The sequence below is a fragment of the Ruditapes philippinarum genome, unplaced genomic scaffold, assembly GCF_026571515.1.
Source record: "Ruditapes philippinarum isolate M1 unplaced genomic scaffold, ASM2657151v2 ctg770_1_1_1_1, whole genome shotgun sequence".
NCBI lineage: Eukaryota > Metazoa > Mollusca > Bivalvia > Venerida > Veneridae > Ruditapes > Ruditapes philippinarum.
In genome coordinates this window covers 580,292-596,285 of record NW_026859620.1, presented here as the reverse complement: position 1 = coordinate 596,285, position 15,994 = coordinate 580,292, and the positions used below count along the sequence as shown (strand labels likewise).

The 15,994-nt window shown below is 31.4% G+C and overlaps 1 protein-coding gene across 1 annotated transcript in view; it reads left to right on the top strand.

Annotated features, from left to right (window-relative positions):
* The window catches only part of LOC132757271 (uncharacterized), a 63,798-nt gene that overhangs the window by 21,380 nt on the left and 26,424 nt on the right, over positions 1 to 15,994 (top strand). The window contains exons 7-13 of the mRNA XM_060748523.1: positions 386 to 637; positions 2,437 to 2,578; positions 3,034 to 3,253; positions 3,700 to 3,855; positions 13,387 to 13,735; positions 14,741 to 15,044; positions 15,766 to 15,892. Of these exons, the coding sequence (XP_060604506.1) occupies positions 386 to 637; positions 2,437 to 2,578; positions 3,034 to 3,253; positions 3,700 to 3,855; positions 13,387 to 13,735; positions 14,741 to 15,044; positions 15,766 to 15,892 (1,550 nt within the window). The remainder of the gene's footprint in view (positions 1 to 385; positions 638 to 2,436; positions 2,579 to 3,033; positions 3,254 to 3,699; positions 3,856 to 13,386; positions 13,736 to 14,740; positions 15,045 to 15,765; positions 15,893 to 15,994) is intronic.

Sequence of the window (15,994 nt, the reverse complement as noted above, 5' to 3'; positions counted from 1 at the left end):
CATTTCTAGATTGAGTGAAATTTGAATTAAATATTGATTATTTTGGCCTCTGAAGAATGAAAAGGCTAGATGTAGTACAACACGGACTAAATATATTAACTAAAATTAAAATAAAAAGAAAGTTAAATTTATAACATTAGATCTAAACATCATTGATATTGGAGCATGATAGGTGCAGACGCTGAAATTGAAATAGTTACCTTTTATAATGTGAGAAATTAAGAAATTTATTATTTTTGTTATTTCTTGAAAAAAGGGTTCAAGTCCACCGTTGAAACTGTACATTCAATTATACTTCACCTTTCAGGAGGAATATAACGAGTCATGAAACATAGTAAATCAAATTATATACTGATTTTGTTATTGTTATTCCGTTTATTTTTAGCTACATCTGCAAGAAAACCGACAATTAAAGATTTCTCTTTTAACCTGGTGGATAATACAGATCATAAACTGGTATTGGATAAAGCATTTAGTAAACCAAAATTCTGGACCAAAGTAACTGATTGGTCAAAGCTAACGCTGAAAGCTTCGTCACACTATAAACCGGAGATAGACAGCGCAACGATACCAAACTATATAACAGATTATACGATCGGAATAGATGACATGGACATTGGTCTCACGTTGTTCAGAGGTATGTACTTTACCTAAGGTGATGTTGAATTGCAAGCAATTATTGTTAAATCACTATTATAAGTTAAAATTATTGTCCGTTAATGATAATGATAGGGCAATATTCTACCAGTTAATGCCTTTATATAGTGGAATTAAATTATGTTTTCAAAAGTTAGTTTAAACATGAGCAAACATATCAATGTTTGTTGTTCATTTTACTGCCAATTGAAATTTTTTTTTCTAAATAAAGCCCTTTCAAATAGTCCAGACACAGAGTTGCTTCTTTTCTTTTTATACTTGTAGATATAGTTTTCATATGCGTTCATTTAGATCTTTTTGCCTTGAAATAATAGTTTGTGGATTATCTCATATATCGCTTACGTTAGAATAAAGATAAGGAAAAAATATTTATAGACAGAATGTCTCGTGTCAGCTCAGGTGTTCTAATGACGTAAAATATGACGTCATATATGACCATTTGTTTCGGCGTCAAAATTATGAACATGACAAATCGTTAACTTATAATCGGTTACGTGACACTCATTTAATCTATCAATTATATTCTTTGTGATTTTGTTAGTTTGTCGCTAAGTTGATACTGATCAAATGAATCCTAGCCTTTGAAAAGACTGAAAACAAGTTCTGAAAAAGCCATGTTACCAAGAAGTGAATACATTTTACAGCCCTAACTATTTACTGCTGAAGAAATAACAATGTTTTATAATAATATTCCATAAAAATGTTGAAAAATGCAATAATAGACATAATATACATTTAGCTTATTCCATGAAGAGCAGATCCAAAGAGTAATAAATATTTTTTATTTTATGCTTTTCAGTGGATTACTGGTTTATCCGTGAAAATTATATTTGATAATTTCACACTTTTCAATGACAAAACTACTTTCTTAAGATTTTTCCCATGTGGAACCTCATTTTATTTTGCTGACAATTCTGACACTGTCAGGATGTCAGGCTGTTCAGAGAAAAGCAAAGCTGAAATTGATAAATAACTTAAATGTTAAAAGTAATAAAAAGAAAACTTACCTCTATTCATTCAAATTACCAATCTCCTATTTTTTGTTTCATTTTTGCAGTCTGAAAAATACATTCCTTCCACATGCAAAACTGCTCTTGATGACATTAAGGAATATTTAAGTATCCTACGGGCAATAACTGCCGTATCTTTATGAAAACTTGAAAAGCAATGACAGCCATCAGGCCAAAGAATAGGTAAACAACCCCGCGTTCTTTAGGCTGCCTTTCAACTTTCCAAGTTTTCCCATTCCAAGCCGCTTTTTGAATGTTTACACTTCTGTCAACACTTATTTATGGTCTGCTAAATTACTCAAATAAGTTTTCTTTCTTTTAAAAATGTGTATGAGTAACAAATCCAAATGATATCCTTTTGAATCAAACAAACGATCATTCAAATTTCTTTAAATAAAATGAATAATATCACCGCCATTAAACGTTGATTGTCAACTTAATTTTCAGCATTTAATGAGAAATTCGACTAAATGAGGCTCTCAATGGGGAAAACAAATTTTAATATTAATGTTAATATTAAGGAAATTTCGTTTTAACTTGTTTTTAGGCATAAAATAAAAGAAAATTTGTTTGTTTTTTTTTGTGTAAGATGTAATTATATTTCACCTCGTAAACTTTAAAAACAGATTACTGTTAAAAAACTTTGAAAAGCTCACTCGATGAAATAATCTTACACACAAACAAACAAATATCCTCTATGTGTTGTTTTGCTACAAGTATAATATGCCATTAAGGTAATATTAGTTTATAAAAAGTGTAACTTTAACAGGTGCGGACAGGGCAAAGTGGTCAATAAACGGAGAGTGTAAAAATTTTGCTGAAAACTGTGATAAAGAGATCCAGCCGAAATATTTAAAGAGTATAACATCATGGCAAAGGATATTTAAAGGAAACTTTATGCATGGGGATAGGTATGGATACAATATCAAGGCCAGTATATTGTAATATATCTACAAATCTTTGTCACATACCCATTTACCCATGATTGATTCAGATGTGCAAATGTTATTTGGTAGGATGATTTAGGAAATAACCAATTTTACTGTAGTTGATTCGTATAAAATAGAAAATAATATATAAATTTGTATAGATCATGCCTTTGAACAAGTTTTGCAAAATTTAGAAACTTAAAACTAGTTAAGGCTAATGTAGTTTTAATATAAAATAATATGTAAAACTTAATAAAACCTTTCCAAAATTAAAGTAAAAACTTTTTTCTTTCCTCGATTTTTTTACACTTGTACTCGTAAAACATTGTTTTAAAAATCATTCATCAGCAAAATATTCAAAATATTCTCGAAAATGTTAATGTACATTGAATTCATAATTATATATTATTGGTTTATGTCGAAATATTTTCTTTCAGAATAGAATATACCGTATCTGCTAAAAACGGTGGCGAAGTATTTTATGAAGACAGAAGTAGTTTTCAGCGGCCATATTTAGAAAAGCCGTATTTTCTTAATGGTATTATAACAACCGAATCTCTTGAACTGGAATTTGACATTTACCCGCCTGTCCATTGCTTTGAACAAAGTGATGACTGTAAGAAAGATGCATTAAAGGCAACAGATTTTCTTACACAGGTATTGTTAGCAGCAATATATTTTAGAGTTATAAATTGTTTAACCATTCAATTTCAAAATCAAATTGATTATAGAAATAATACCTTCTTTTCCATAATGCAAATTACTAATTCACTTGTACATTGTCCATTGAAACATTTGCTTTCTTGGTACATTTGTATTTACTTAAACATTGTTCGAAATAGTGCAAAAAATGGGTGTGAGCATTAGCATACAAAATAAAATGATGTTTTAGTCATGTCACACCTATGATTTAATTATCGTTTCTTAAAGTAAATAATCTTTTTACAAAAGAAATGTCCAATACTATTGTAAAAAAAATGACAAATATATAAATGATTAAATGATAATGTTACGTCAGCCTCGTAGACTAAGATACATTCGTATGCTAATATAAAAATTTATCATTTACACTGCATAATTATGGTATAAAAATCTCATTTCAGCCAAAAGTGACCGTGCAGTGGGACGGATGGAGTGACAGTGATTCTGGCGTAGAAGAGTATGTGTTTAATATATACACATTAAAAAAAACAACTGACACTGGTCCACTTATGAATGGAAAGTTGCTAAATCCTTCTAGGAATACCAGTTCCTCATATGTAAGTATGCAGTTGTCTAAATATAAAGGAGATACGAAATTACAAGAATTCTTAGTCATTTTACCCCCGACAAACGAAGTTTGAGGGGTATACTGGAGTCATCTGGTGGTCGGTCCGTCCGTCCGTTGCAGATTTCTTGTCCGGGACATAACTCTAAAACTACAAGAGATATCAACTACAAAATTGTAGGTAAATAGATCTCAATGAGTAAAAGTGCAGTTCAAAAGACCCGTCATTGCCTAATTTTGGAGGTATTGCCCTTTGTTAATTTTACGCTTTGAACTTTGTAGGTTGATAAATCTCATTTAGTAGAAGTGCAGTGCAAAAGAACCGTAACTCTATCTTCCCTTATTTTGGGACCATTGCCCTTTTTTATTTCTACACTTTGAACTTTGTCCGGAGCATAACTCTTAAAAGACAAGGGGTATTAAGCCATTACTTCATGAGCATTTTGTGAAAAATGGCTGTTTTCATTGAAAAGTCTCCCGTTACAAGTTCAAATTGCTATAAAACTATAAAAACTTCTTCAATACTAATCAAACTTGGCACAAATGTTGACTGGACCATTGCCTTTGTAACAACATGCTTAGTCTTAAATTTACTGTTACTATGGCAACGAGGGGACATCTCAAAATTGCAAAAAAAATCACTATTTTGCGTTGATTTTTTCCATCAAAATTGATTTCAAAGTGCTGCCACTTCTCAATGGATTCAGAAAGAGTCAAAGGCTTTTCAGCGTTGGTTACACGTTACCTTATGATCGACCTAGGGTCATTTTAGCCTCTCACAAGTCCAAACTTTTCTTGGCGATGAGGGGTACTGCCGCCCTCCTTCAATCCCTCCAAACAGAACAGTACAAAAGAACCGTAACTCTACCTTGACTTATTGAGTCAATGCTCTTTGTTTATTTTTACACTTTAAACTTTTTCCGGGACATAACTCTAAAACCACAAGGGAAATAAACAAGAAACTGTGTTAGTAGATAGATATCATTTAGTAGGAGTGCAGTGCGAAAGAACCGTAACTCTGCTTTGCCTAATTTTAGAGTTATTGCCCTCTGTCTTACCTTATTTTAAAGTTGTAGCCTTTTTTCAACACTTTGAACATTGTCAGGAAATATCTCTAAAATGACAAAGGGGTATTAATAAGAAACTCTGTAGGTAGATAGATCTCGTTGTGTAAGAGTACAGTACAGAAGAACAATAAGTCTTTTTGCATTATTTTTGAGTTATTGCCATTTGTTCATTTTTACACTTTGAGCTTTGTCACGTACATAACTCTAAAACCACTAGGGGAATTAATTAGAAATTTGTTGGTTGATAGATCTCATTTAGTAGAAGTGCAGTGCAAAAGAAAAATAATTCTACCTTGTCTCATTTTAGAGTTATTGCCCTTTTTAATTTCTACACTTTAAACTTTGTCCGGGACATACCTCTAAAATGACAAGGGGTATTAACAAGAAACTTTGTAGGTAAATGGATCTCTCTTATTGAGTTGAAGTGCAGTGTAAAAGAACCGTAACTCTGCTTTGCCTTATTTTAGAGTTATTGCCCTTTGTTCATTTTTACACCGAGACATAACTTAAGTTATAATTAGTATCAACTTAAAATCCTTGTAGGTATATAATTTTACTGAGTAGAAGTGCAATGAATAGGAAACTTAACTTTTCCTTCACTTATTGTGAAGTTGTTGCTCTTCTTTCATTTTTACACTTGAATTTTGTCCTGGACATAACTTGTGAACTGTAAAAGGTATCAACTTGAAACTTTGTAGGTAGATATATCTTACTAAGTAAAAGTACAGTGCGGAAGAATCGTAACCCATTCTACCCTAATTTTGTTTTTATTGTCCTTTGTTCAATTTTACACTTTTAACTTTGTCCAGGACATAACTTAAGAACTATGAAAGGTATCAACATGAAACTATGTAGGTAGATAGATCTCACTGAGTAGAAGTGCAGAAACCTAAGAAAGAACGTTTTGCCCTGAAATGAAGTTATGAAAACTTCAAATCCAATCGTTAATTTATCTTATTGATGTAGGATAAATAATTATAAAAAATGAAAAAAAAATCTATAAACTACTGCATGCTCCCTGTGTGCAAAATTATTAATTAAGAAGCACGTTTTCTGACAAGCGCATGTCGGGGAAATTCGACACTTGTGACAATTTCTAGTTATTTATAATTTCGTGGGAACTTTACGGTTCAAAAACGTATATGGGTTTATAGTTTATCATGGAAAGCTCTATATTTTTATCGTTTACAAAATTTTGGGTAGACATGTAAAATCATGGTTTGCTCATTCGGATTTTATTTTGAGAAAAATTATTTGTATTTGCTTAACGATACTTGATTTAAGAACCTCACATCCAGCTGAAACTGTTAAAAAATTGGGCTTTTAAAATTTATTTTACATATTTTCTTTCTTTCATAGATACATTTGGCTAACATGCATGAAAAATGAAATATCCAAAATATATTATGGGACTGACATTTTCACCTTTTAGTCGAGGCAAAAACGAGACAAACATGTATCAAAGGCCTGAACAAGATCTAACAAATTGTACCCTTATTTTCAATTGTTTTGTGTGAAAGAATGTGGATTCAAATATTTTAAAAGGAGGTGGGGTGAACGAAAGAAAATTGAGTAAATTGATATATTACGCCGTTTAAGGCTAAGATTAATAAACACGTATCGCATTTTGAAAAGTACTACAATCTAAAATCATTTTAAAGGTATGTTTGCATTCCATCAATAATTGTAATGGTTATGTTGCCATGGCAACTAATTGGTAAAATAAAACGCACGTTAAATAGAAGACACACGAACCGTATGATGCTTTCAACTTTTATCATTTCAAGCATTCTGTAGAATTAAATGTCATGATAATACATTAGCGAATTAAAAGTTTGGTAAATTTACACTGTTGCTACACATAACAAATAGGTCTGCCTTCACATAATAAACAGGCCACAAAAGAAAAAACCTTTACATCGATGCCTCAAAATTCTTTATAAATTTTCTATAGACATGCAGATCAGACCCTGTAATGCTTTGTTATACAGACCGTCTGCAAGAAACTCAAATGCTCACAACATAGCAGGTTGTCTTATCTCGATGCGACACATAACACCATAATAAAGATCTTCCATTTTTACCTTTTAAAATCGAACAATTGCATACACTTACACACCTTCAAATATTCTTAAGTAGCAGTCAGAATTAAACGGTATGTTTCAAAATTATATTACGGATGTTTTCATACAAATTCGATTTTTTTATGAGATGACTACTTTTTGTGAACGACAGGCTAATGCAACGTGAAACTAAAACTTGCACAAGAATATCTCATATTTGCTGCGATACTCATAGTATCAATTGATTGTAGCGCATACGCGATCTTATGGAAGTCTTTATTTGCATGTAAATTTCTTATACGAACTTTAGTTACCGCAGGGTTTTTCTTTTAAAATCATAACATATGAACAATATATTTAATATTTAATGAGATATGCAACACGACTGTTAAATACGTTAACGAAAATATAGGATGCTTGGTTTTTAAGCCGACGGAAAAAATGTTAGCTTATTTATTAAATTCAGTTTTAAGATCTCAAAATAATGCTACAATATTAGCAATTCCGATATGTATGCAATGCCTTAAAAATAAAAGGAGTTTTGAGACCGCACCCTAAAGACTATTGAATGAACTTCCACCCAAATTAGAGAATGAAATGAAATTGCTTCTTAAAAGAAGTCGCTCAAATTTATTTCGTTCGTTATAAATATGTGACTTTTTAAGTAGATCTCGTTTCGTTTCATAATGTTTTATAAATCGCGTTCAAAAAGGTTTTAACCTAATCATGCATTTGGTAGTACAATTTTGTATGTTTATAAGCAAATAGTTTTACATTTTAGTCATATTTACAAGTAAAATGGTATAATCGGTGTTCTTATATGTTCTTAAAATAGCTGCGGTCTCATTGGTCCGAACAGTAGTCAACCGAACAAATCATAAAATCATAATCACAGGGTCACTGGCTGAAGTTACTTTTTTCAATATATATAGATTGAGACTCATATTCAATGATCATTCATCGTAGACCATTAATTAAATCTGTGCATAAAAGCATTGTTGCATTTTGTTCTTTATGGCATGTTTCTCAATTAAAATATCATTGGCGACGCCGGTGAGCGGCGTTGTCTCTTATGGAATGCTTTTTGGGGGGGCCCATTGTTGGAGCTGTTATTATTAGCAGTTAATGTCATGTTGTGTTGATTAGATTTGTAAAAATTAGTGGACAAATATGTTGTTATGTTTGTTTTTAATAACTTTATGTTAAGAGCATGTACATTGTGATATTAGTTTCATGAAATTGCAGGCTCATTTTAATAGCTTGTCCCTTAGCTTAATCGGCAATACTAAAAGCCGGACTCCGAATATCGATGTGGTCTACATTGATGTCAATTGAATTCTTTTTCATTATTTTTTTTGTTATTTATTTTAGATTTTTTTTTTTATTTCATAGTTTTCACTGTTTATTTTTTTTAATTATGCATTGTTTATTCTTTCGTTCTATATACTGTTATACCAAACCTTTTTCGTCATCAACATTAAACGGTGGTCTGTGAGGTCCGAGGCTTTGTTTAATATTTGTAAATTGTATATATTTTAACATTCTCCTACAAGCAGAAAGTTCACCTGCAAATGAGTATGAGGATTGGTAATGGAACTGTTGAAAACGATATTGATTTTATCCATGGTACGTTTATCTATTGCACAGAATGATTGTTTTTGCAACCGGATGTTGAAAACTATCCAATTTTTTTGCAATGTAATTACTACTGTTATATGGCGAACTAATTTTTATGAATACTTTTTAACATTACTTTCCCTGGCTTAATAAATCTGAGTCTGCAACATTTCATAATTTTGCTATTTAGGGTGTTCTTTTGGGTTTCAGGTTTTCTCTATTTTAAGGGGAAGTAACTCATGTTTACTAAATCGTTTGTTCTTTTCTGTCTACATTGTATCTTAGGTATAACATACTATTTTTGTTGTATATTAGCAAATAATGAGAAAGTTTACCCCAATTCATCAAAAGCAGAGAGGCCCTGAGGAGTGAATTTTGATACATTTTTTTTGACTGGCTTTATATACCTGGGACTGAGTTTTTCTAGTGTGTTCAGTTAGTACATACCTGCATGTATACAGAAATCTTCTAATCACTATGTAAAACTAATTTTTATTTTCTATATGTTTGTATTTGAATTGTTAATAAAATAACCTTTGGTAAAAATGAAAGATAGAAAATTAAAGCTATGCATACAGGTGCTCGTGTCCATATATTGAAATAGAAAAAGAATAGCATCCTGAAGTTATCAATTTTAAACACTTGCTATATATGCAGTTAGTTGTCATATAGTAAAGTCTACTGGAAGGTCAAGAAAGTATTTGTTACTATAAGAGATATGCATTAAATGCTTAGACACAACTCAATCGTTATTATATGATATAGACTATTTGGTGTTTTTTTTTACTTTTATACTATTCATTAGAGTTTTCTTTCTACTAGATTTTGAATTCCGTCCAAATACCAATGTTAATTATTTAATAGAACCTGGAAATTATAAATGTTATGTGCATACATGTATATCTTAGTATATGGATATGATGAGACTTATAATATTTCTGTATTTAAAGAGTTACACTTATGACATTATTATTAAAGGGACGAGACTTGCATTTAAATTTATAAATGATAATACATGTATTGATAAGTCTACAAGTTATTGGTTTATACCCAGTGTTAGCTGGCTAATAATAGTATCTATAAAAGAGTTAAAGGAATATTGTAAAGGATGACTTAGCCTGGTTGTTGTGATTTATTTTCTGAACTGTGATATTTGGCAGGTTACAAAAAGGCCTATCCAGAGGTTAAATTAGCGTCCATTACTAGTGGTGACAGGATCCATGGTGCAATTCCATCGGACGGTTGCATGGCATAAGTCTTATTAGTGATTTGTTAATTGACTACAAATTGTCTTTGTATCTTGGCAAGAGTCTATTTTTGGTTTCAAGTTTCATCTTAAACAGGGTCCTAGCCTCCTAACCTCACATGTTATTATGATACTGATATATAGTACACATGTTATATTAAGTATTGAGGTGCAAGACTTGATGAAATATATTTTAGCGTCGTCAATGTTTTTCTTGTTCACCGTGTATATCCAGTAATGCCTGAATGTGAAAATAATGCACGATTCGTGCAATAAGTAACGCAGAATTGTGCAATAAATGGCGGATACCTGACAGGATTTCCAGCGCGGTAAGAATACTGGCCAATATATTTTTTTATTTAACCGAACTGAAAAAAATCAATAGCTGCATACGGCTGCGAAGACATAACAATTTATCCCTCATCAAGATTATTTCCATTATAAACATAAGTTTAAAACGAACTGACTGAGTGTCATGTTTTCATATATTCTCAGATTAGATTATTGTAGCTTCTAATAGAACTACCAACCTTGTTTGAATTCGCCAAGCCCCGGAGGTAACTTGCTTTAACACAGTGTAAATTTAGGAAAATTAACATTTTTTCTACAAAGCTGCAGAGCCAAGAGCTAAGATATGTTTTATAGAATTTGCTTTAAAGACCGCCATTAAATCTACTAAAATCATAACCCTGTGAATTCGGCCCCCTGCCAAGAAGCAGTTTTTTACATATGGGAAAAACATAAAAATCCTCTTCGCTCAATGCTTAATGGTATGTAGCCTTGTATAGACTACTTCTATTCAAATCATGGCCATAAGGTGAATATTTGATCTAACCAACCCGTCACATAATTTTACTTTGAGTCATTGAGGAAACCCTGTTTTTAATCCTATTTTTCCAAACAACCAAATGTTTAGTACAGTGTACAGCATTGCCAAAGACCTTATTAATTTTATTCAAGTCGAGACCCTCGGGTCAAAGTTGGTCCAGCCCAATGAGTCAGTATTATATAGTTTTATGTAGAAAAAAGTTATTTTAAATTTTCTTCTCCCAAAATAAAATGTCTGAGATCTTTAAACATTCTCTCTTTGACTATAAGCAATGTGTTTCATGATATCATACACCACAACTAAGCTCGTAAATCATGATTCGTTTTGTCAAAATTAACCTGCCACAGGGTCGCTTGATTTACTATTCTTATATATGTAATACTTTTAAAATCGATCCTTAAATCCGAAGGTCTAGAGCTTGTAGATTTTTCCCGTTCCCGGGGTCACTTTATCTTACACAGATTGGATTTGGAAAACTCTTAAAAGTTATTTTCTTTATATCTGAATATTTCATGTTATTAGTGTATAGTGATCACTATCAAATTTAGTAAAATCATGTTTTATAGTTTTTGTTTGTTTGATTTTTACGCCTATTTCAAGACATCTTTGGCCATGGCTTTGTAGCGGTCGATCGCACTATCTGACTTTCATGTAAAACTTAAAAAAACAATTTCTCCGCAAGCTACTTTCTTCAGTGACAGACAAATGAAAATAAGACTCGATGTCTGAGATCAATGGTTGCATGCGGATCGAACAATATTTCATATCCGAAATCTTCACTAAAGAGCTAAGTCTGCGGGTCATCACAAATGACCATGACTCTTTGTTAAAATTTGGCCCCTTCTGGATGTCGATTTTCTTTTTAAATCTTCATGTCTCAAGACATTTTGATCTTTGATGATGTAGTTTTCGAGACATAGTGACCTAATTTGTTGTTTTTGGAGCTAACACACACAATAAGACAGGCCATTGAATTGCGATTTTTGTATTTTGATATTTTGTCTATGTGCACAATTTCAGATGCAGAATTATTTAATTAATAAGTGACTTACCTTTCCTAATACAAGCTTTAATCTAAAGTTTTGACTTAATCATAAATTTGATATGCCATTTAAGTTTGATATTGATTGACCTAAATGTTGAACCTGTGACCTACTTTTCATTATAAACTGCACAATATGAAATTCTGACCCTATGTGCAGTTTTATACGCGGCATTGACGTGATACATATCTATCTAGATTTTCAAAACAACAACAAAAAAACACCACTCAGAATAAAACTGAAAATCGATTTTTCTTTTGTGCGATTCTTAACTGGATTTGCATGAAAAGAATATGTTTATTTCACATCAACAATGATTATTCTGGAAAAAACGGACTGAGACAATGGTCTAAGAATTTGCACACGAGTTATTGCTCCAGACCTACACAAATCTTGGAAACAAATATTTCTACTCCCGTCATGTAAAATAAAACTCAGTGGAGTACCTTTCAAGATTTGTTTTTCAAATTTGTTACCATGCCAACATACTTAATTTGCCCAGATTATTCATCTAAATTTTGAGTCAGGTAAAATCGTGAAATTCTTCAACAACATCCTTGAAATGTCTCATATGTTCCAGGTCAGGTTTACTTTAAGTGTCATTCATTTTAATACACTGTTACCATGGCTTCATAACCTGTTGAATATTGATACACGAGGTATCAATTAAGCACTCTAAATTTCTTAAAAACTATGAACATGCTCAAGTGCAATGCATTATAGCGAACCTATTCATAAAATACCGAGCTCAATTTTCGTTCACCGCACCCGCTTTAAGTATATCATAATCCGCATTCTTACATGATTAAGATAAGAAGTAAGAGCGCAATTAAAAAGATGTTGGTAAGGCGTTTGCAATATATGGTAAAATTATTCATATTCTTTACTATGCCTTGACTGAAAGGAAAACAATGGCAGTCCCTTGTCGAATGTGTGATAATTTATCATGCATTTTTTTACAAAATACCTCTATAAAATCCAAAAAATATTTATAAATAAAAGAAAAGACACCAATTCTCATATTGTTTTAGTAGGACCTGATGTTTTAACATCATCTGTACCAAAATAAATAAAAAGGAACTTAATTTATTAGATAAAACGCTGATGAGCCATTTTTCAATATTTTGGCGGCCATCTTGGATTTTTCATGACTTGCCTTGTGTACCCAAATTTTTTGTAAGCCTCTAATATGTAGCTTTACATTGATAGTACATGTATCGCACATAAAGACCCCTGGGAATGTACAAGCAAATAATATATACTGATTTATTAATATGGTCATGTTCAAACGATTAAAAAGTTTGATACTCTTCAAGATTAAAAGGATTAATAAATCAAACAGAATAATATTGAGCAGTTGACCTAGCAATGAATGGAAAAGGTGTGGCTAAATGTTACGCTACGAAAAACCGGAAAGGTCCAATACAAGAATTGTCTGAGATAATGAACATTAGTAGTAAAGATATGTCTGGTGACAATGCATACATGTCTTTATTTGTATTATGATATTGATAAAGTTCAACTGTTCACGAAGAGTTTTGATGGTCCAACTCAATGCCAGGTAAATAGGCCACGCTTTATAAGTGTATATATTCTCTTGTAAAATACATATCACAATAGTAGACTTTTTGGTAAAATATGTTGTGTGTTACTTTCAGAGTTCCCTCACGCTAGATTTTGAAGAACCGGGTCCATATTCTATTGAAATTGTTACATACGACCGGGCTAGAAACCACAAAGTTGCAAGGAGAATAGTATTGTTTGACAATGCATCTGTTGTTGATCTTCATGGAAGTCAAAGTAGAGTCATACAGGCCACGGCAAATGACTGGATTAATAAGTTTAGCGATGTAATTGAAATTGTCTGGCCAGGAAGATTCATCAATGTTAGACATAGTAGCGGCCGATGGCTAAATGAAGTTGAGGAAAGTAAGGATGTAAGCAGGGACCTTGATGATCGTCACGGAAGATCTGAAAGGACAATTGAAAAGATAGATAATATAGATGGTAATAAATGCTTGTTGTAAATAGTTCGTGTGTACAGCATTCGTTATGCTGTATATAACTAGAACAACCCAGGATAGAAATATTTTAAATCTAATACTGTTCTTAGAATCAAAAACAAATTGTGCTTTCACCGTGTATATCCTATAAAGCAGGAATGTGCAAATGACACAGGGAATTGTACAAAATGAATAAAGAATTGTATATTTCTATGGCCAAAAAATCACTACGGTACATAAATGAACCAATATTTTTATAGGTCGAGAGGAATTATTAAGCGCATACTTTGCTGATAATATATATATATTATCAACTTTACTAAAATTCCCAGTGTTTGTTTTATGACTATTTGTGAATGATGACCTAGCTTAGATAAAGCGGCTCGTCAGTATGCCTTAATTAATACAATAACGTATAAATTACATAAGTGGTTTTGTTATTCGGTATACCTGAGATATTTGGCACACTACGTGTGATATAGTACACTAAAATTAGCAGATAAAGGTAATTTGAGACGATTTTGAACGAATGTCTAACGTGTATCGAATATAAAAACAATAACGATTTTTACATGCGTTTCTTTACTTAAGTTATTTCGACGAAACCCAAAAGTCGTTCTTAAAATGGTAAAATGGTCGGCATTCACACTAAAAATCCTAAAAAGTAAAAAATATTTCTTACATATAAATATGGTCAAAGTTCATAGCATCCGTATGCGCTTATTCGTTTCTTTGAATTTGATTTGCAATAAAATACTTGGTCCGTTTACTTACCTTGATACTTGTTTCAGCCAAAGCGTTGTACAGGTTCGACGTAACCTTTGTGCATAACGTAACTTTTTTATAGTCTGCATACATGATATACACAGTGCATATCGCTCTAGAAATAAATTATTAAAGTTTTTAAAACTCGAAATCAGATGAAAACAATTTTAATTATTTTAATGAAATATTTTTCTTACTAAGATGCTTTATTTTACAATGTTTATTAAAAATAATATTGTTGCAGGAGTTATACGTTTCGAAATAGCACATTTGACCGAATTTCAAAACTCTTCAACATTCAGTGGTTTTCAAAGGGTACCTGATGAGTACTTTCATAGCCAGAAAATGATATACACGAATGAGGAATTAATCGATGGCAAGAAATTGACCTATCGTATACGTGGATACGATGCTGTTGGAGAATATGCCGAGGACAATGTAACAGTTATGATAGATCTGTCGCCTCCAGTTATACAAAATTTGTGGCTGACAAAGGGAGATTTAGTCAATATCAGCGTTCATAGTGTTTTGGAATTGAAGGAACTCACGTAATTAATTAGCTTTATTATATGATCTTAATATGGCTGCAATCTCATTGGTCCAAACAATAGTCAACATAACTTTTTTATAGGATGAAGTATCATATTCACTGGTTTAATTGGATTTTCCCAGTCTAAAAATAGATTGAGACTCATATTCAATGACCATACATCGTAGACGGTCAATTACGCCGGCTTATTAAAAAAATTGTACTTTCTGTGATTGTTTTTAAATTCTTATAGCGTATTCATATAATAAAACAATTATTGATTACTTTCCTATTGAATATGATGTGATATTCACCGGCAGAAAGTCATAATGACCTCGGCTATTGCCTCGATCAATATGTCATCTACCTGTGAATATCACATCATATTCAATGACATACTAGTCAATAATTGTATAATGATATATATTTTATTCAATATGTACATTTGTAAATTATTTATGATAATTATATAAACATTCTTCGAATTGATGATTTAATTCTTGACGTAAATGTGTTTAACCTAATTTCTATTTATAAAACATTAACTCTATTCAAACGTTTGAACATTTTGTTAATGATTAAGTTTTAAAACTTAGATTTGTAAAAATCTCGTCTAAATCCGAACTATTAAAAATAAATTAATTAATAGTTTTTGAAAACTAATTAATATGCAGTTATTTAGCATTATATTATATATTTCTAAAATTAAATATCTATGATTTATTTATTCTTTGTTTCAGAATTGAATGGGAAACATTTGATTATCACAGTGGCATACATGAGGTGTCGTGGAAAGTATTTGATAACTTTACTAAAGATGTGGTTGTCCATGGTTATTCGAATGAACCCCCACAAGGTGAAACAAAGGTAAATTTATTAAATTTTTCATTGAATTAAAAGATTAAAAAATATGTGACTAAATTTTATGCTTTCAAGAGATGATTTCACAACAGCGTATGACATACCATT